Here is a 21,466-nt window from a genome sequence, read left to right on the forward strand (position 1 = left end):
AGTTCAATGAATTTTTTTTATGAATCTGGAATATAACTTCCTCTAATAATTTTACTTATTTTTATTGATATAATTAACATATAACGTTATGTTAGTTTCAGGTGTACAACATTCACATGATTTATGTGTATATCGTGAAATGATCATCGCAGTAAGTCTAGTTAACATCCATCACCACACATAGCTACAAACACATTTTTATTTCATTTTTAATGAGCTGTATTAGGATATTTTGTAAAGGTGTTATTTCATAGACTCTGTATCCGTTTTCTTCATAGTAGAGATTTATCAAATTGTGGTAAGGACGTGTGTTTTAGAATTCAGATAACCTGGTTTTAAATACCAGATCAGCCAATTTCCTTTGTGACCTTTGGCATGTTACTAAATTTTTCTGCTCCCGTGTCCTCATCCTACTATTTTCTGCCATCCTGACCTGTTGTGGTGAAAAATGATATAATGCACATTAAGTGCTTAGCAAATTGACTGACACTAAGTGCCTAATAAATAATGGCAGCTGTTGTTATTGCTATTATAGATGTAGTTGTTGTTGTGATTGTTGTTTTAATATTGCCATACAGCAGGCTATAATTTTTCCTAAATCCTCATTAGGGCTTAACTTTGAACTGAATTTCAGGCACAAGCAATATTAAAAATTACCTGTTTAATGGTATCGTTAGATTGAATGTCATGTACAGTGTTGCATGATGGATTAATTTCTCGTAAATCACTTCGGTAATCATTTTTCATACTTTGAATAGTACCCTGGTTTACATGTTATATCTCGGAGGAAACACAATGGAAATGTGGCAAGAATATTTCCAGATACTAATCCTGGTTCCTCTGAACTGTTCTTCTATTATTTAATAAAAGAACCACTTGGTTATCTCTCTATAATCCTTTAAATCTTTGACTGAAGGATAAAAAGATTATAGAATACACCAAAAAATTCACCATCCATGCATTGACTTAGACTCTGTAAAAAAGAAGTGTGACACATTTAAAGGAGCTAAGTGGTAACATTTTCAGATGTTCTCGAAGCATTTATACATTTAAGAACAATAAAACTGTTTTTATCCAGGTTAAAACTCATATCACATTTTAAGGTTGAATTTGGGGAAGTTGCCAAAATAGATCAGTTTCAACAGAAATATAAAACTTCTCAGTGATAGATTGTGCCCTCTGGAAACGTCCCAGCTATTTTTCTAAGAGCTTTGTGGTTTGCTGGATTGCTGGTTTCACTCCCTATATGTTGCCATTTGATGACTTATCTCAATTTGAATTGCCAAAATCATGCTTCTAAAAATACGCACAGCTCATTCAACTGTGTTTCCTCATAAAAATCATTTGCCATTTCAGCGAACATTGGTCCCCAAATACAAGCATTGCAGAGCATTTCTTGGAAACTAGAATGTGCTTAGCATTTTGTACGCATCATCACATATAATCTTTTCAACAATCCTATGGAGATATATTGTTATTTTCTTTGTTTTACAGATGGGGAAACTGAGACACAGAGAGGTTAAATAACTTATCCAAGGTCAGCTAGATAGTAAACTGGGTTTTAAAAAATATTTACATGGAATAGTGTCAAGCCTGTCACCCTCAGTTTTATGATGACCATGTTTCTATCACTCGAAGTGAGTTTCCAGACATTTGTCATGGACATTGCAGAACTAACACATATACTTATTTGTCTTCCCTCGCTACTTTACTTTTCCGTTCTCTACTCCTTCACCTTTATGCGTTAGCAACATCTTCAAGGAACATAGGTGACAATATCTGGTAATTCTTCATGCAAAAGGATGGTAATTAAGCCTCTGAAGTATGTGGATAATGTTGAATAAATTTCAGTGGTCTTAATTTTGAAAACAACCAGAATTGTTTCATCCGTCCTCTCTTATGCCTCTCATCTGAATCATTACTTCCTCAGTGTACTGCAGAGAAACGTAAACTACTGTTATAAAGACAGAAATTAAAAGAAGATCAAAGTGTACGAAAAACAATTAGATCCAGTGGATGATCCTGGCATCTCCACTCATGAAATGATTGGTGTATCTTTCTTATGCATAGATCTTTTTCTATAGGAAGCAAAGATCACGTTTCCTAGAAAATTTTCTTTGCCATAATAGGTGTGAACTAGCCACGTGCTAAGGTGAAATGTGTTCTACTATGACAATGAATACATATTTGGGGAAACTAAAACCAAAAGCATAAGCCTCTTTATGTGTCCTTCTTTGTTTCCAAATTCTCTTTTAAAGATGGACAAAAAAATAAAAAGAATATGTGTTTTTCCAAGGGTTTTATTGCAGATGTGCAAATGTGGAATTCAAGCAAATTTCTTCTGTCATGGGTTTACCTGTGCTGAAATTCTAGAACCATTTCCAGTTTTGTTCCATGAACTATAAAGAACATTTTTTTCGTCTTGACCCAGAACATATATACATGTACGTTTACACATAGACACACCTATATATGCATGTCTGAAACAAAAATTCACAAAGGAATCTAGTCCTTAATATAAATTACACAGACTGGTATTTTTATTCTATTCACTTTTAAATAGAATATTCCTAGTCATGACCCACTGAAATGATTTCATGAATCACTGATGGATTATGACTTACAAATTTGAAAAAAGTAGTCTAGGCAAAGAACAAATTAGTCTAGCTGACAATTTTGACCATAATCATGTATATATATAGAGTTGATTTATGGATATAAATAATGATTGAGTTATTTAAGTAATTTTACACAGCTTATTCATGTTTGAATTTAGCTTTAATGTGGCTGTCTTTGGAAAGTGTTTGTTTTGTGAACATCCTCAGACAAAACTTGAGAATCAGAATTTATGAATGCTAGACAGCATGTCCTTGAGTATAAAGATTTGCCTTCTAAAATTTTCTCCAAAAAGTCAAGCCTCTGTAAATATCAGTAAATCATGAACTGGTTACTTTTTTAATCCAAATTGTACAATGGTAAAATATAGTGTTGTGTTACTTGAGTAATAGTGTTGTTTACAATTTATCATTTGCAGAAGATTATTTGAACTCAAGATTGTTAATAATTTTTAGAACTTTTAAATCGGAACTAGATTGAGGTTCCAGTTTCAGAAAGGTGTAATTTAATTGATGTTTGCTCTTAGAGGTTTCCTGGGTCATTTTTTCTGTAGGAATTATCTGGCCCTTGAAATCTGGACAGTGACTTAAGAAGGTAACCTTGGAGCAGGTTGTGTTTCAAAACGATTCTTATGTGTAGAAGAACCTAATAATAATTATAGTTATCACCTACTGTATTGGACTCTTACATAAGTTCAGGCATTCTGCCGAACACTTTATATACTTTGCTTTAATTCTATGACAATCTTAGGGAAGTATTATTGTGCTCATTTTGCATAGGAGGAAGCTGAGGCTAAGGATGGGGCTAAGTAACTTTACCAGGGTGACAAGACCTCAGGTCAAAGTCAAGATTCAAACACTGATTGTTTGCCTCCAAAGCCCCTGGGTTTTATAACCACATTCTACTGTACATAATAAATGTCCCATCTCTTCTCACCCACAACCCAGGGAAGGCAAATGTCCAGGATTGGATTATACTTTTTTTCCCACCTACACACGGGGCTGGCCACCAATTTGTACAGCCCAGTGAAAAATGAAGTACGGAGCCCCTTGTTCAAATAAGCAGGAAGGAAAATGCTGTTAAAATTACTAAAATATAAAGCTGTTTCCTTTATTCTATGGTCTTTCTCTCAACTTGCCATCGTGTTTTTTATTTGCTGTTTAACATCATACTGAATAAAGAAAATTAAAATTGTAAAGTATTAGCATGAGTTTTACTGCCCATTGTTATATTGTGCAACTGCAGTTGTAAATGCAAATATAAGATCGTTTAACTCAAGCAGAATCACCAGCGTTGCACAATTTGTATTTCAGAGCTTGTACATGCATATGTATTTCATTCTTAACATGGAAGTATTGTAGAACTTAGCTGTTTTTATTTCACTTCTTGATAGGTGTAAGTTCTACCCATGTTCTGTGCCTTCAGCTTTGAGTAAGCAAGGAGTGAAAGGAAGGGAACCATCTTGCCCTATCTTTCCCTTTCTTTCTGTGTCATCAGTTTCAGCATAAATAGTTGGCTAATACAGGAAAGAAATATAAGTAAGAAAGGATATTAGAGGATTCTTTGTTCATGTTTTGTTAGGATTGCGTTCTTTCTGCATTGCAAGAAAGTTCCTGTTCAAGCAGAAGGCATGACTTCCTGGGGCTGTCAGTGCCTGCACTCATTCAGTCATAGACATAGTTACCTTGCGCTCACTTTGAGTCTGCTCAACTCCTACACATCATGGGTCCACCAGAATTCTAGGCTCATGGGACACCAGAAATACTGTATGTAAACGGGGCAGACATACCTATTGCACGTAACTCTGATGCTGATGTGCATACTTCATCACCCCATTGGACTTCACTTACAAAACCCAAGTTCAAAGATAAAATTATTAAGAATTTTAAGACAGCAACGTCAAGAAGCAGAGAAAACAAGCAAGTGGTCGTTCTGAGTCTTGGGCATTGTAAAACTGCTCAGGTTGCTCAACCATGAAGCTGGTTCTGTCTACACACGTCTCCCAGGCTACATTTTTGTGACTTTTTTCCTCTTAATGCTGACTTTTATATTTATTATTTATAGTATTTAGGGGTTGAGAGAAGGGATACACCACGAAACTTGTTCTAACCCCTAAGACCTTCAGAACTTGCCTTGACCTTGGGAAGGGCCCCTGCGACTAGCCTTCTTGGGGCACTTACGTTCTGAGATACTGGAATTGGGTGATTTTGACTTAACAGGATGACATATTTATGCCAGTTCTCTAGAAACAAAGAGTGCATCATTTGATGAAAATATTACACCAAAGACTGCCAGTATGCTTTTTCATCCTAAAGGATTTAATAGTTGGAGAAATGTATCATATTAAAGTTTCAACACTGGAGCATTTATCAGAAGAGCACAATTAAGTTGGTGCTGTCAGCTCAGTGGGATAAGGCCCAGAATTGCTGGGGACTGGAAATTCAAGGCAGAGATGGCAGGGAAGAACCATCAAAAGGATGAATTTTCTCTAGGCAAGATCATGAAACCTCGTGCCACCCCCTCCCCCCCACCTCCCGCAAGTAGCTTCTGGTTGTTGTACACTGCCGTTTGTTTCCTTCGCAAAATCCTGTTTGTTAGGGCCCAGTGCTTGCTTGCTATCTATAGCATGTTCAGAAGATTCCTCTCCAAGTATTTCTCCAATAGTTTTGCTCTGACTACTTCAACTATTTGCCTGTGTCCCTTACCTTAGCAGGAAACCTCTTGAGTGTGGTCCTTCTCAGGATTTCTAAATCCCAGCAACCTACCATGAGTGCACTTGACCTAAAGAAAAAATTATCCAGATTTTCTTATTAGTTCAGATTTTCACTATTGATAATTGCCTTGAGTTTAAAGCAGCAGGCACATAGCTTATCCCAAGAGCTCTCTCCTGTCACTTGATAATACTGGTCCCATAGCTCCTGAATCTCTGCAAATACACAGCCAGGTTTATAGGTCAATATTCCATCCTGGAATCTACTGCCTGCCCTACAGGTGATTCTGTTGAGGTCTCTATTGCTTGGCTTGAGGTGGCGAAAGGTATTGACATGCATCGTACTCCAGAGGAATCCTTTCTCACCAGATTTCTCCAGTCAGTCTCCTTGTTTCCTCGTACACACCTTTGAGCTAGGCAGTGGATTAAGGGTGGTGGGACAGTTTTGTGGTCCCTTCTTAGCAATTCCTTCATAGGTGGCCTGGGTCTTCTCTTTAGAATTATGAATACTTTGTAACCATTGTTCTCAGTTTTAGGATCCAAGGAGAAATTACCAGACAACTGTTGGGAATCTCAGTTAATATCTGCTGAATAAATTTGGTAGCAAATAATTCATATTTTGCTTTGCCTAAGATAGTGTCTTGTTATTTAAACCATGGCCTTCTGGAAAGAAACGCTTAACTCATAGAAGTTGTTATACTGTTAGAAAGTTCAGATGTGTGAATGAGGTATTTCTTTTTAAATTTTACCTTTCCCCCTCTTATTTTCATGCTGATAACTTTCCTGGTCTGTAAATTTTCAGAAATGTTTCATTAGGGGCTCTTGGGAAGAGATGTTTCCTTTAATGTCATTGCAAAAGTTATATAAATATAATACCAATAACGTGTATGTAAAGGATTGATAATGTGAACTAAAAAAGTTTACCTCTGGATGAAAATCCATGGCATTTAAAATACAACATGAAGAGATGATGTACTAATTCACCCTTTATAGTAACCCAGAAGAGCTTTAATAAAATATTAATTCGAAGTGGATTCCAACTGCCATTTGAGAATCTGTGTGTGTATTTGTGAGGATGTTAAAAATGCAGGCTCATTATTGAATGCGTCTGCTGTTCGTGTCTCTGATAATGCAAGTGGACATTTCTAGCGTTTTAAATATTTCATTCGATTTATCATTTAATGTACTGGAACAGTCTGCAAAGATACTAATTGTATAACACCCAATTTGTTTTATTGTTCAGCGTTTGGAAGCTCCTGAAGACAAGTCATTTGGCGGTTCATTGATGGAGACTGAAGTAAGCCTGGACAGTTATCAAACAGCTTTAGAAGAAGTACTCTCATGGCTTCTTTCAGCTGAGGACACATTGCAAGCACAAGGAGAGATTTCTAATGATGTAGAAGAAGTGAAAGAACAATTTCATACTCACGAGGTAAAGCAAAACATCGATTAATGAAACAAAGCACATGGCTTATAATGATAAGTCTGTTTTCCTCAATTACTCTATAAGATCCTTGTATTTTGGTAATTTTGTGTTTATTGAGATGGAAACGAGATAAACGTTCCTGTGTTTGGCATTCCAGTAGCCAGCTTTGGAAGTTCTCCTTTGGAGAATAACACTTCAAGGTGCTGAGGTTTGATTTTTCCAGTGACTCATACAGGAATATGAAAGGCCACGTCCCTTCTCTTGGGTCGAGGTCAATGCTGAGATAGAACTTACACTTCAGAGTACCTGTGGGGTATCAGGCTGAACTACCCTCAGTGGGAGACTTTCTGAGATAACACACTACCTTGGCTTCCTCCCCTTCCCTGTCCTGTTTCCTGCTTCTTCAGATCCCTTGCAGATCTCCCCTGGTATGTCCTCCTTAATTAATCACTAGCATAGGACTTCCTAGGTGGCGCAGTTGTTAAGAATCCGCCTGCCAATTCAGGGGACATGGGTTTGATCTCTGCTCCAGGAAGATCCCACATGCGTGGAGCAACTAAGCCTGTGTGCCACAACTATTGAGCCTGCACTCTAGAGCCCATGAGCCACAACTGTTGAGCCCATGTGCCGCAACTACTGAAGCCCACACGCCTAGAGCCTGTGCTCCACACCAAGAGAAGCCACAGCAGTGAGGAGCCTGCACACCACAACGGAGAGTAGCCCCTGCTTGCCACAACTAGAGAAAGCCTGCGTGTAGCAACGAAGACCCAACACAGCCAATAAATAAATAAATTAATTAAATTAATTAATTAAATAAATGAATACATAAATAAATCACTAGCACATAAGTCCTGATCTCAGGGTCTGCTTCTGCAGAAGGTGACCTAAGCTAATAATTTTCCTAAATTCATATTAGAAACACTATTGGATTTTCTTAAAAATTAAGATAATTTTCCTGGGAATAAAGTTTAAATGGGCTACAAATTAAAAAAAAAAAGTTTAGCAATCATGATGATTTTCCTTACGTGTCAACTCTTATCAACTTCTTTCTTTGTCAGGGGTACATGATGGATTTGACATCCCATCAGGGACGGGTGGGCAATGTTCTTCAATTGGGAAGTCAACTGATTGGGACAGGGAAATTATCAGAAGACGAAGAAACCGAAGTGCAAGAACAAATGAATCTTCTAAATTCAAGATGGGAATGCCTCAGGGTAGCTAGCATGGAAAAACAAAGCAAGTAAGTCTGTTTTTAATTTCTAAAAGTAGCAAATTTTAGGATCTTACTGTTATTTTGATGCACTTTTCTTGTTTAAGTTAGGATTCTCAGTTTTTTCCCTAAAGTATGCAGGTCTTCTTCAGGAGACATTTTGGTTAGATTTTTATGTCTGTTACATTTCGGTTTTTACTTTTGTAAGTGAAGTGGAGATATTGGAGAGAGAACCACTATCTACAAACTATACTTTATTTATTTATTTATTCTAGATACGTCCCTTTATTGTTTGTATATCATTACCGTACTGCTCATGTCGTGAGGAACATCTCAATAGAAAACTATGTGGTATTAAGGAGGAGAAATATCTGGGGTACAACACTCTTCAGGTTGCAACTTTCGTTTGCACCCATTTGTGCAGCTTAAACAGAGCAGTCGCAGATAAAATTTGAAAGTCTTTAAAATCCAACCTCCTCCTTTGCTGCCTTTCCCATAGTGGCACCACTCTCTTCTCCTTGATGCATTCTGTTTTCCCATCCTCTTCCAAAGGCTAAATAGCTCCATTGTTCCTTACTCTGTTTTTTTCAGTAGGACTAACAATATGGAATTAATTATTCATACTAACAATTAATTCATTGCAGCTCGAGACTGAGTTGGGAAAAGGGGAATTCAGCCTCAAATTAAAATCCCAAGTTTTTAATCTTTTATTATGGCATTTAAAAATAGGTTAATTTTTTTAAATTCCCTTGTTAAAGAGATATCTACCATTAGATGATGGATGAGCACGCACACACACACATATGTGTGTAATTTCCTCACCCTCATCCTGCTGGAGGATGGGAAACCTGAAATGGCAATATCACTAAGCTAAGATTGACATCAAAATATAGTTTGTCCTTAGGGAAGTTTGGGGGACTTTGGTTTGTATTGCTAAGCTTTTAGAATGATTAACAAGAAAGTAAGGGCAGCCTTTTAGCTGGCATAGATTTTGCTAAAACATAGAGTTTTTAAAATGAGACACTAATAAGGAACAGCTTGTAGCAGATAGACTTGTCTGGACAATTTGTTGAGATACACATACACAAAGTGTTATTTAAGCTAAGCAAATTCAGAAGTCTCTTGTGAGTTTGTAAATAACAGTAAGTCTCACATAAGACTTTAACTTCGTGGGTTTTCAGGCATAAAATTCTAAATGAGTTAAACCTTATGCAAATTATGCTGGACCTGACTTTTGATAGACTTTTTTTTTTAGAGGACACAAAAGCTGATAACAATAGAATGTTGTCAGTATTCTAAAACAATAGTAATTTTAGGTTTTATTTAATGCTTTAGTGCATTGCTACCTGTTCAGTTTCTACTATCATGGCCATGTTGATGATTAGCTTCAATTTGAAGCATTACCTATTGTCTCCAAACATATGATTACTTAGGAGTAGGAAGCCATAGTAAATTGCTAACAAACAAAAAAGGATTAGTCCATACCTTTCAGCTTGCTCCCACAAAGAAAGATAGGGTATGAAAAGACCCAGTCAGAAGCCATTATTCCTGCCTAAGCATAGATTTAGGGTGAGAGGAATGATAAATAAGGTTTCTCTAGGCCTATGAGCTATAACCAAAGCCAGCTAGAATTCTTAAGTTGTTGTTTCCTCACAAAGGTAAAAAAACTGGGAATACAGATAAACTGAGAACTAAAATCTATGAATATTTACACTTGTAAATTATAAGTATTACCTACCAACATATCTGTGAACAATTACCAAATTATATTTGATATATATTCATTGTGATATATATATTACTACATATTGTAACAGTATATAACACTATATATGTAACTGTGTGTGTGTATAAATAATACTATCTATATCTATATCTATGTATGCACAAATACTAATAAATATTAATGGATTGCCTCAGAATATCAAATACATTTCAAGGCACTGGGGATAGAGTAATGAACACAAGGTTCCAGAAGCTCTAGAGAGTCTGACATCCAGTGAAATTAAAACACACAGACACACACACATACACAGATGCACACACACACACACACACAAGAAAAATATCAGATAGGAATATGTTTTTTGGAGAGATTAAAAGATAATGTCCTGGCTGTTGTAAATAGTGCTGCAGTGAACATTGTGGTACATGTATCTTTTTGAATTATGGTTTTGGTGCATATATACAATGGAATATTACTCAGCCATAAAGAGGAATGAAATTGAGCTATTTCTAGTGAGGTGGATGGACCTAGAGTCTGTTATACAGAGTGAAGTAAATCAGAAAGAGAAGAACAAATACCGTATGCTAATGCGTGTGTGTGTGTGTGTGTGTGTGTGTGTGTGTGTGTGTGTGTGGAATCTAGAAAGATGGTACTGTTGAGCCTCGTGGCAGGGCAGGAACAGACATGCAAACGTAGAGAACGGACTTGAGGACACTGGGAGGGAGGGGGGTGTGGGAGGGGAGGGGAAGCTGGGACACAGTGAGAGAGCAGCACTGACATATACACACTACCAAATGTAAAATAGCTAGCTAGTGGGAAGCTGCTGCAGAGCACAGGGAGATCAGCTCGATGCTTTGTGACAACCTAGAGGGGTGGGATAGGGAGGTTGGGAGGGAGGCTTAAGAAGGAGGGGATGTGGGGATATATGTATACATACAGCTGATTCACTTTGTTGTACAGCAGAAACTAACGCAATATTGTAAAGCAGTTATACTCCAATAAAGATGAAAACAATAAAAGGTAATGTGATAGAGTTTGCGGGGCTACTTTAGCCTTTGCGACCCAGGAATGTTATTTCTGGGGTGGTGCCATTTAATTTGAAATGTGAATGACAAGAAGGAGCCAGCATCTGCAGGTCAAGAGGGAGTACACTTCAGACAGAGGGAACCGCCAGTGCGAAAGCCCTAAAATAGGGACAGCCTGGCTCATTAGAGGAACCAAAAGGCCAGCATGGCTGAAGAGTTGCAGGAGGGAAGATTAGATAGCTGAGGTATGAGAGGGGCTTGAAATATAGGTAGGGGTCTTGTCATGTATTGCAGTGTCGGGATAAAATCAAGGGCTTTGAGTTCTACCGTAAGTACAAGGAAAAGCCATCAGAAGGTTTTAAGTAGGGGAAAAACAGGTAAAGAAAATATCGGTAATACCACTGGAAGAAGACAGGGCAGTTATAATATCAGTTCCATAGTCCAGGTAAGAGATGCTAGTATCTTATGCCAGGTGGTGGTTGTAATAATACATGAATGTATTCTACTATCTTAGCCCAGTCATTCATTTATAAACCATTCCTGCTGTATTTATTTTCTTTTTTGCCTTTCTAACAGTCAAGATTTTTCTCCCCCCCCCCCCCCGAAAATAGGCATCCTTGCCTCATACATACAGCTGCTACCTTTATACAGGTTGTATCTAGGAAATGCTATGTATCTCACAAACCATTAGCAATTATCAAACAAAACAAGAAATTTTAAAAATACAGAGATAACAAAATGCTTTCATTTCCAACTTATGCTGAATCTACTCTAACTTACCTAAGGGATAAGGTCTGCCTTTCTCAAACACTTATTTATGTGAACTGGGCAGCATACTTCCCCTCTGCGGTCCTCAGTTACTGATTTCTCAAACAGTGGCAGTTCTCTGAACCTGGCACACCTCCAGAAGATATTGGCCAACTATGAAAAGTAGATTGTGAATGCAAAATTATTACAAAATGTAAAGAATGATCATTATAATTAAGATGACTAGCCATGGGTTAATTATTTTAAGCATACTATATAGCTATGCCTCATATATATGTTTCGCTCTTTTTTTTCCACCAGGCTGTTCTAATTGCCTTGCTCAATTTTTTCCCAAGGGATTTGTTTGTGGATGTTTTCTGGGGGCAAGGGAACATGAGCAGTGTGATTAAAATTACATTTGAAGTTATAATTTTATTATTGAAACATTTAAAAATATTCCCCGCAAAGGAATGTTAATAAAAACATAAATGTGTAGATGTTTCTTCCTTTCATCCTCCATTTTACTCTATTCTCATTTGATTCTTTCCTTATTAATCTCTTTCCTCATCAGTTCTGATATCTGTGTGGACATGAATTGATAATGAAGCCAAAGCTAATATAATAAAGAATTTGTTAGGATATCTCTAGCCACACACTACCTTGACATAAACACGCTGCTATTGGTCAATTACCAATCTGTAACAAGGTTTACGAGATTGAAATGAAAGAACTAAGTGCCATTGATTGCATAATTAAAATAAAATAATTAAGACAAGACATTATCTGTTGACATGCTCGAGTTGGAAACCTTCAGAAGAGTAGGCAAAGTGATTTTTGTTTTGTTTCATTTTTATGCTGCAGAATACCCTTCGGGTGGTGGGAGGTGAGGGAGAGAGAAGAAAGACAAAACTTCCCACTGTGGAAGTACAGGAAGACTACTGGCGTCGGGTCAACAGAAGATTTTCTTCTCTATGAATAAACTAATTAATTTGATTGAAAATTGCAACCTGCAGAGAGCAAAAGAGATTTACTGACATTTCTGCAAGGACTCATAAAGATAGGCACAGCAAGTTCCATCAACTTCTTTGATAATTGTGGTTAGGACATGCAGAGGGAAACTAAAACCTTTGCGATGATGAGGGGGGAAAAATGAAGGCAAGTCAGTAAGGAGGCCAAGTGAAGTTATGTTCTGGTTTACATTAGCAGGAGAGATATGAATAGTATCTGGGTGAAAATACAAGCCATAACATGGGAAATAATTGTGACTCACCATCAACACTTTGGAGAGAAAAATATGTCTAACAACTCTGTCTCATCTCTCTCTCTCTCTCTCTCTCTCTCTTTTTTTCCAAATGTCTGTTCCAATCTGGAAATGAGATAACATATGTGAGAGTGAATAGAGCAAAAGAGGTGCTGAATAAATGGGTGGATTGTTTTCTCCCAAGTGAAGTGACTAATGTATTGCACATGTGAATATCTGAATGAATGGATGAATATGTGAATTAATTTCTTAAGTAGTTCTAATCTATTAAATGAATTTGTTGCAGTGAATTTTTTAACAACATGTAATCTGCGACTGTTATTTTATATCACGGTTTCATTAATACAATTTTTTCTTCTAATCATGTTAAAATAAGAATTCCTTGCAGATCAAGGTAGTTCAAGAACCACTAGCAGCAACATCACCAGTGACCTAGTTAAAAATACAGAATCTCAGGCCTCACGCTACAGAATCAGACTCTTTAACGAGAGCTCAGGTGATTCCCAAGCACCTGATCTTTCTATCAACTGAGGTGGGCCAAACATATGAACTACTTTCTCAGAAGCTCCAAAAAATGGTGCTTAAATGTTGACATCGTCTCTCACGGGTGATTTATGGAATAGCAAGATTCTTGTGAAAGAATATACAATTAGAGACAGTGTGAGAGTATTGACAATTCATTATTGGCTTAATAAGCACCAGTTATTAACATACAGTAATTTGATCAGGTTCAAATCGATATGACCGGCCATGACACTCTTTTCTGTAAATAACACGCACTTTAAATGTGGACACAGGGAGTTCCCTGGTGGCCGAGTGGTTAGAACTCTGTGCTCTCACTGCTGAGGGCCCAGTTCAATCCCTGGTCGGGGAACTAAAGTCCCACAAGCCACGTGGTGTGGCCAAAAAAAAAAGTGGACACAACTTGTTCCAATAATATAAAGTATGTGACTCTCATAGTTTAAATTATAAATAGGAGAGCCAGATCTCTGGAATTCAGATAAATGAGAGTCCAGAGTAGCATGTTTTGAACACTGCTTTTTCATAAAGATAAATAATAATTATAAAATTAAGCTCAATCATTTATTCATCCGTCTAACAGACAGTTCTTATCACCTATGTTCCCTGCACTGTCTCAGATACTGGGGAATTATCAGTCAAACTGGTCAAAACAAATTAATCCCTCTCTTACTGAGCATGCCTTGTTTGTGGGAGGAGACAGACAACTAAAAAATATGTAAAATATGTATATCATAGCAGATGGCATTAAATAATAAAAAGGGGGAAAAAAGGCAGGGGATAGATTTAGAGAGTGAAACATTGTATTGCTGTGTGTACATGGTCAGTGAGGGAAGCCCTCCTTGATGAAGTTATATTTAAGAAGAGACCTAAACGAGGGAGGGAACAGCCATGCCAATAGCTGTGGCAAAGGGAATCAAATGGAAAGGTCCTGAGGAAGGAGTGAGCTAGGCGTGTTTGAGAAAGCAGTGTGTCGAGTAAAGTGATGCTGTTCTCATTTATGGATAAAAAAATGATTCACATTAAATCAGTGGACTATCTCAACAGCACCAGATCAATGGAATTTGATGTTTTTATAATCTTAATTCTGATATTTCTGATTGGAAAAGTATATACATTTTTGTACTATATCATCTTATGTCTGATTCACAATTAAGTGATACCATTTATGCATTCACAAAATACTTATCGTGTGTCTAGTGTGTGCCTGATATTAGATAGTGACATAATTTTTGAAATTGAGAATGGGCTTCTATGGCCATATAAATTAACATGATCTCAGAGTGTCAACACACCCCATTTTTACTACAGATAATTTAAACAGTCTTCCAGTCATTGTATTTAAGAGTCATCTTTTGGTTTGTGATGACATCTGCAAGTTTCTTCACCCACTTGGTAAGTATTTAATCAGAAAGTGAATTGAGTGTTGCCATAGTGTATTTGCCACAAGAATCTTTTGCATCCAGCCATGCGGCTTCTTTATTATGTTATTGTTACCATTTTGAATTTGTGCTTTCAAAATGCAAATGAATTTGTCTGCATTTTGAACTTTAATATTGCTCTGAATAGTTGAAGAAAATCAATAATTAGACTGTTGAGCTATATGGATGGAAGAGTAAAATAGATCACTATTTTGAAAACAGTGTTGCATTTTAGTTTCACAGAATCCTTTTTAAACACAATATGGTTTTTCATACTCCATTCAGTGGGAAAATACTAATACATGTTTGATTTTGAGGCAGCATCGAAAGTTTCCTTTCATTTCTGTTGTTGGAAGGGAAACGTTGCAGGTGAGTTCTTTCTAAAATATTTATTGTGAGGCTGTAGAATAAAAACTGTGGCCTCCATGACCAGGTTGCAGGGTATAATAGAATGGTAACTGTGAGAATTAATGGGAACTTTTTTTTTTTTTAGGCTCTTTATTGCAATATAATTGCTTTACACTCTTGTACCAGTTTTTCAGGTACACCAAAGTGAATCAGCTATATTTATACACATATCCCCATATTCCCTCCCTCCCTCGACTCCCCCCCCCACCCTCCCCGCCCTGGCCCTCTAAGGCATCACCCATCATTGAGTTGATCTCTAGTGGGAGCTTTTGAACAATGTGCATGACCTGTTGTTGCTTTCTCCCCTGGCCCAAGATGTCACCAACTGGTGAGAGTGGTGGTGTTGTAGAGAACAGGATGGACACATTCATTTTGGGAGGAAAAAAAAAACTTTTCATATGATTCTGTTAGACCTTTGCCTTACTTCATTCTCCAGTGGAAACTCCTACTAAACTAGTGCCTGAGATTTAGAGACAGAAGACCACTGTCCAGTGTCAGGCTTTGCAGCTGGGTCTTTTAAGGTGTGATTAGGACTTGGAGGGAAGAGGATGGACGTTTTGAGGCAAGGGGGTGCAGGGGAGCAGGGGGGATTAAGCACCTGCCCAGATGCTGATGATAGACTTTAAGAAATTTCATCTGGGAACTGGCAGAAATTGGTGGTGGAGGTAGTGACGGTAAAGGTGGTAGGGTAGAGGTGACAGTGATGGTGAAAGTCTTATGCATTGGGGGGGGGGTCATTATTTTATTGGATTCTTAGTTTTAAACCTTGTGTTTCATAGGGCGTTCAGGGAGCTTTGGTAAATGTTCTAAACCTTGAGAGCTGAAAAATACCTATGTGCCTTATATGGTCCATTCATTGTTGTCGGACAACAAAGAGCCTTTGTACATGTGTTTGTACATGTGTGACTGAAACTTTTCTTTAAATTTATCAAAATTCATTTTCTATTTTAAAGCAATGTGTGGTTTTTTTTAACCTGGGATCTATCAGATTTTCTGATTCTTACATTTAATGAGACATTATAAATATTTAAAATGTCTGGTCATTCATTTGACTTTATCACTATATGTTTGATGGGAACTGGGTCTCAAAGTGTATAGTGGTTTCTATCGTTAACGTAAACCTCATAATGTCCCCTCATTTTGGTGAGAAGAAAGAGTAAAATTATCTATTGATGACAAAAATCTAGAAAAATCCCAGTAAATGACTTTCTTTTTTTCTTCTGTTTTTCCTTCTTGATAATCACTGACATAACTTTTATATCTATTCCTCATTTCAGTTATCTCTAAAAAAGTAACATTAGTACATGTAGTATAGCATGATGGTGAAGCAGGCCCCCAGGGCCACAATACCTGATTCCCACTTTCCCATCTGCCCTTGCTTGCCTTTTGCCTCAGGTAAACCTTTGCTTTCCCGTCAGTAAATCGGGGCTAATATCAGTTCCTGCATCACTAGGTTTAATTATAGTAATATCTCTATTGTCTGACAAATGATGAAAAAAAATTTGTTACAAATAAAATTTTATTTGAAAGTCCCAAGTTATGCAAGGTCAGAATTACTATTTAATAGATGATGTACTACTTATAAAGTGTTATTAGTTTATAAATAATCGGGTAAAGTTACCATTCTGTTATACCCTACAGCCTGGTTATGGAGGCCACAGTTCTTATTCTACAGCCTCACAATAAATATTTTAGAAAGAACTCACCTGCAAAATTTCCCTTCCAACAACAGAAATGAAAGGAAACTTTCTATCCTCCCTCCAAATCAAACGTGTATTAGTATTTATTTTCCCACTGAATGGAATGTGAAAAACCATATCGTGTTTAAAAAGGATTCTGTGAAACAAAAATGCACCACTGCATCCTAAACCTACATCCGTGTTCTCTCCATGCCTCTCGTTCCTGATGTGGCCATGCTGCCTGGGATCAGCTACCAAAACATCTGCCACCTGTGAGCATCCAAAGGCTGATGTAAAATCTATGCCTGAGTCCTGAGAACCAGTACAATCGTTTTCAACCCTGGGTGTTCGTTGGAATCACCTGACCAGAGTTAAATTCCAGTAATTCACCTTTATGTGATAATTTGAATAAAAACTGGACTTAAACGTCACCTTCAATGACTGCTTTATTAATAGAGTAAATGAAATAAAAACCCACATACAGGGGTTAAAATAACTACATGTTTAAGCATATGTCAGCATTCTGGGAGCATCTGTTCATGTAAGTAATTCCTGAGGTAAAATCAAAACTGTAGTCTATTCATTAAAACCATTTTGCTAAGATTTTCAAGCCAACAGTTTGAATAAGTGAATCAGTTAATTTTAGTTTTTTTCCAGCATGATTTTAGTTAGTAAATGGCATGTAGTTTAAAATTTGAAATGGTGTTAATAATTGTTTCTCTAATTCATACTGACCAAATATATGTTTTATTGACAACTTAAATCATGGGATTGTATTGTGAATTTATAACATGTTAATTGAACATCACTGGTGATTCTTGTAATCTAGAAATTCACAGTAATACTTTACCTACTTCTGTTAGTTGTATTTCTTATTTAAGAATTGCATACAAACAAATAATTATGAAGTCTAGGAAATTGTGCCTGAGAACTTGCCTTTCTAAAGAGTTTACCGTTCTTGGTAATTTTGTAATTTTTAAGTATAACCCCCTAGGATTTATAAACTCTGTACTTTTACATAGATGATTAATTTTTGTAAGTTTTTATATCTTTTTTTATAATGTATTACCATAAAGTCCAAGAAACACTCTTAAGAGTATCAAATATAGGCTGAAATTAATGAAAATGTACAATTTTGGCATTTTTAAGTTTGTGTCTAGAAGATGGAAATTTCAAAAAAATGCTATCTATATTTATTGCTAGATTTCCTAAGTCAGAATATCAGTCCTTATAAATATTGCATGGCATAATGAAATGGTCTGGATAAAGACTTCAAATTAGGATTTTTTGTTGTTGTCAATCCATTTATCTGTTGGTTTAGAGTTGTGTTAATATTGTAGCCAGTAGCCACAAGTAGCTATTGGATCGTGAATTTAAATTACTGTAATTAAGTATAAGTAAAACTTCAGTATCTCAGTCATACTAGCCATATCTGAAGTGCACAATAACCACTTATGGCTATGGTGGCTGTAGTATTGGATAGTACAGATCTATACATTTACCTTATTGTAGAAAATTCTACTGGACAGTACTGGTTAGGGAATAAATGCTTTACCAGAGTCCAACAGAGTCTCTGTAAAGCAGATCCTATGTTTGCATTGATTTCTTTCATATTCATGGAGCTAATATTCTTTCAGTGGATGTGAGATGAGAGAGATCTTCAATAAAATTATTTGAAAAACGGTAGACCTTAAGATGCCTTTTACTGTAACTAACAACCCAACTCAAAGTGGTTTGGAGCATTGCTTCTTAAAGTGTGATCCGTGCACCAGCAACATTGGCATCCCCTGGGCATTTGTTAGAAATGAAGACCCACTGACTTAGAATCCATAATAAGACATACTCACCAGGTGATTCATATGTACATTAAAGTTTGGGAAGCACTAGTTAAAACCATAAGGATATCTATTATGTTATATTACAATAAATTTACAGGTGGGCTGACTCAAGACCATTAAGTCTGTGACTCAGTTGTGCCATCAGAGTCCTAACTTCTTTCAGTGTATTGGTTTTGCTAGTCTCCCTCTGTCCTCAAGTGCTTTTACAATTGGAGGTTGGCTGTAGCAGTTCCTAGTATCATATCCTGACATCCTTCTGCCTCTAGACTTTGTCAGGACCATCTCCTGTCTGGAGCTATCTCATTCCAATTCTCCTACCTCCTCTCTTGAGTGCCAGTCATATATTTATGCTCCATTCTCCTTTTGATCGCATTTCCTTTTCTAAAGGACCACTTGAAAACCATAAAATGAAACCAAGAAAAATGCAAACTCTTTCCTTGCCTGTGGGTGGTAGATTTTTATTTTATGAATTTGATAAATTTCTCTAATTTATTTGCATCTTGAGAATGTTAGTTGGAAATGTGGACTTTCTCATTTTAATAGTATTTTATTTTATTTATTTATTTTTCTTTCTTTTTTTTTTATCAGAGCATGGCTGAGCTCGCTACACCGTGCGCGGCGCGGTGACTCACTGCGGTCCCTGGGTGCGGCGCAGGGACCCGGTGGGACACGGGGCTGAGGGTCGTCCTCGAGGCGGGCCCATCCGTGTTGGGGTGGCGTGAAAGCGCGGCGCGCGGCTACTCCGCCGGGGCTCTCCTCGGGCCCGCCTTAATAGTATTTTAGATTGAACAAAATGAAATGGTCATTTTCGTGGAATAAAAACCTCAAATACCAGCAACTTCATATGACCCAACCTAATACAACATTTTATCCATAAAGAGGGAAAATAATTCAAGGTTAAGAGCACAGACTTAGGTCACAGCTTAGCATTTATATACTGGCTTAACATGTCACTGAGATATGTTGGGCAAGTTCTTTAACCTTTCCAAGTTCCAGTGTCCTCAGAAATAAAGAAATAACAGTATTAGCTACCTCATTAGGTGGTAAGGAGGACCAAGGATGTGATTATTCAGTGTTTTTCAAACATAAGTTAATCATGCTCCACCTTCACGATTTCTTCCATTTCTGCACTTGTCTTTAAATAATTTTGCCTTAAAATAATTAATTTTTTACTTATTTTTTACTTAATTTTTCATCCTAAGCTAGATGATTTCATATATTCATTAAAATCATATATATACACACTATATATAAATATATATGTATAAACACACATGTAAGCTCTGTATGTGTGTACACACACATAGACACACACGCTAAGACATCCTCCAGGGGGATGAAATGATGCTGTTGGTTCAGAGACTACACTTTGAGAACCATTGGTCTAGAGAGGAAAAGTTGGGATCTGGGAAGCATTGATGTGATTGTACCAGTCGTTAAAATATTGAACCACACAGGCGGCACACTGAGTGTCCTCATACACCATCTGCCACCCACCCATGCCAGCCCCTCCTCCAAGAACCTTCAATTACACATTCCTACGTTCCACCTATGAAAAAATTCAATACTTGACAAAATGCTTATTGGTATATCCATTCTTATTGGTTAGTCTCTGAGTCCGCTTATAATAACATAAAAGATTACTCGAGGTTCAGGCTTCAGATTTTCAGGCAGAGCTCAAGAAATTTCCCAGAGCCCATGGATTAGTGTAGGGTATGACATTGTGCAACTCTCCCACACGTTATATCATCAAGCTGTATTGCCTTCCTGGTCCTCTCTGATGCCTCAGGACGTTTGCACAGGTGATTCCTTTTATTTAGAAAGTGCTTACCCTTTCCTCTTCACTACTTCCTCTTCAGACTTCAGAAAAGCCTTTCCTTACCTCACAGACTCAATTCAGTTACTCTCATTTCATAGCATGATCACAATTACAGTTAACTAATGGCCTAATGAGCTATATATTATCTGTGACCCCCAGCCTCAGAATGTAAGCTCCATGACTGTTAGGGGCTGTGTGGGTCTTTCTTACCTCTCCATTCATAACATCTAAGTATTCAGTAATTTTACATTTAATAAGTATATGACTCAGTTTTTTAAGTCTCAACCCTCAGGCTATGTTTTGTGTAATGACACCATTCATAATGATCCCAGGTCAACTTGGAGCCACTTTTATGCCTCCTCTAAATGTATATAAATCTAATTATAATGATTTCCTTGTACTTTTGTAATTGTTGATGTAGGAATTTCCATTAAAGTCTCTAAGCTACTTGAATATGAGGATATTTTCTTTTGTCTGTTCCTAACAAATAGGAGTTTCCAGCACAGGTGTGGAACTCAGTGAATATTTGTTGAATGAAAACGTCTGCCCAAAAGTAAAAAAAAAAAAAAAAAAAAAAAAAAAATTAAAATGAAATCCCTTATTATCATTAATGCGTGTGTGTTAGACTTGAAACATTTCTTCACGTATAAATAATAATATGGGATTTTTCTTTTAGTTTATGAATTGTGAGATCCTTAGCTCAATGTAATGACAAACCGGGCAGGAAAAACAACGAACACAAGGAATGATATTGCAGCCAATTCTCATGAAATCTTGTTATCAAGTCAGTTCTCAAGGGATAGACTGAACCAATAAAGTAAAAGATTTATGTGCCTTGCAATGCCAGGATGGTGTTCATTGTCTAAGAGACTTAAACTAGCAACTTTGAGTTTTTGCTTCTGCTTAAATGGATGCTTCATCTGTGTTGTTTCCCATAAAAAGAAAATGTCTACTTCTTCTGTTTCATGAATGAAAGCTCATTCTCATAGACTTCTGATTACGGTGTGCCTCAGGGGACACCTGTCTTTAAAAGGTTAAAGGTGTAATGGTAAATGGTGTAA

General features: G+C 36.9%; 1 protein-coding gene across 5 annotated transcripts in view; it reads left to right on the forward strand.

The window, feature by feature from the left end:
• Positions 1-21,466, forward strand: part of DMD (dystrophin) — a 1,940,210-nt gene that overhangs the window by 496,518 nt on the left and 1,422,226 nt on the right. For all 5 annotated transcript variants that reach the window (XM_057717394.1, XM_057717395.1, XM_057717398.1 and 2 more), the window contains 2 exons: positions 6,570-6,758; positions 7,811-7,992. In XM_057717394.1, the coding sequence (XP_057573377.1) occupies positions 6,570-6,758; positions 7,811-7,992 (371 nt within the window). The remainder of the gene's footprint in view (positions 1-6,569; positions 6,759-7,810; positions 7,993-21,466) is intronic.

The sequence above is a fragment of the Hippopotamus amphibius genome, chromosome X (assembly GCF_030028045.1).
Source record: "Hippopotamus amphibius kiboko isolate mHipAmp2 chromosome X, mHipAmp2.hap2, whole genome shotgun sequence".
NCBI lineage: Eukaryota > Metazoa > Chordata > Mammalia > Artiodactyla > Hippopotamidae > Hippopotamus > Hippopotamus amphibius.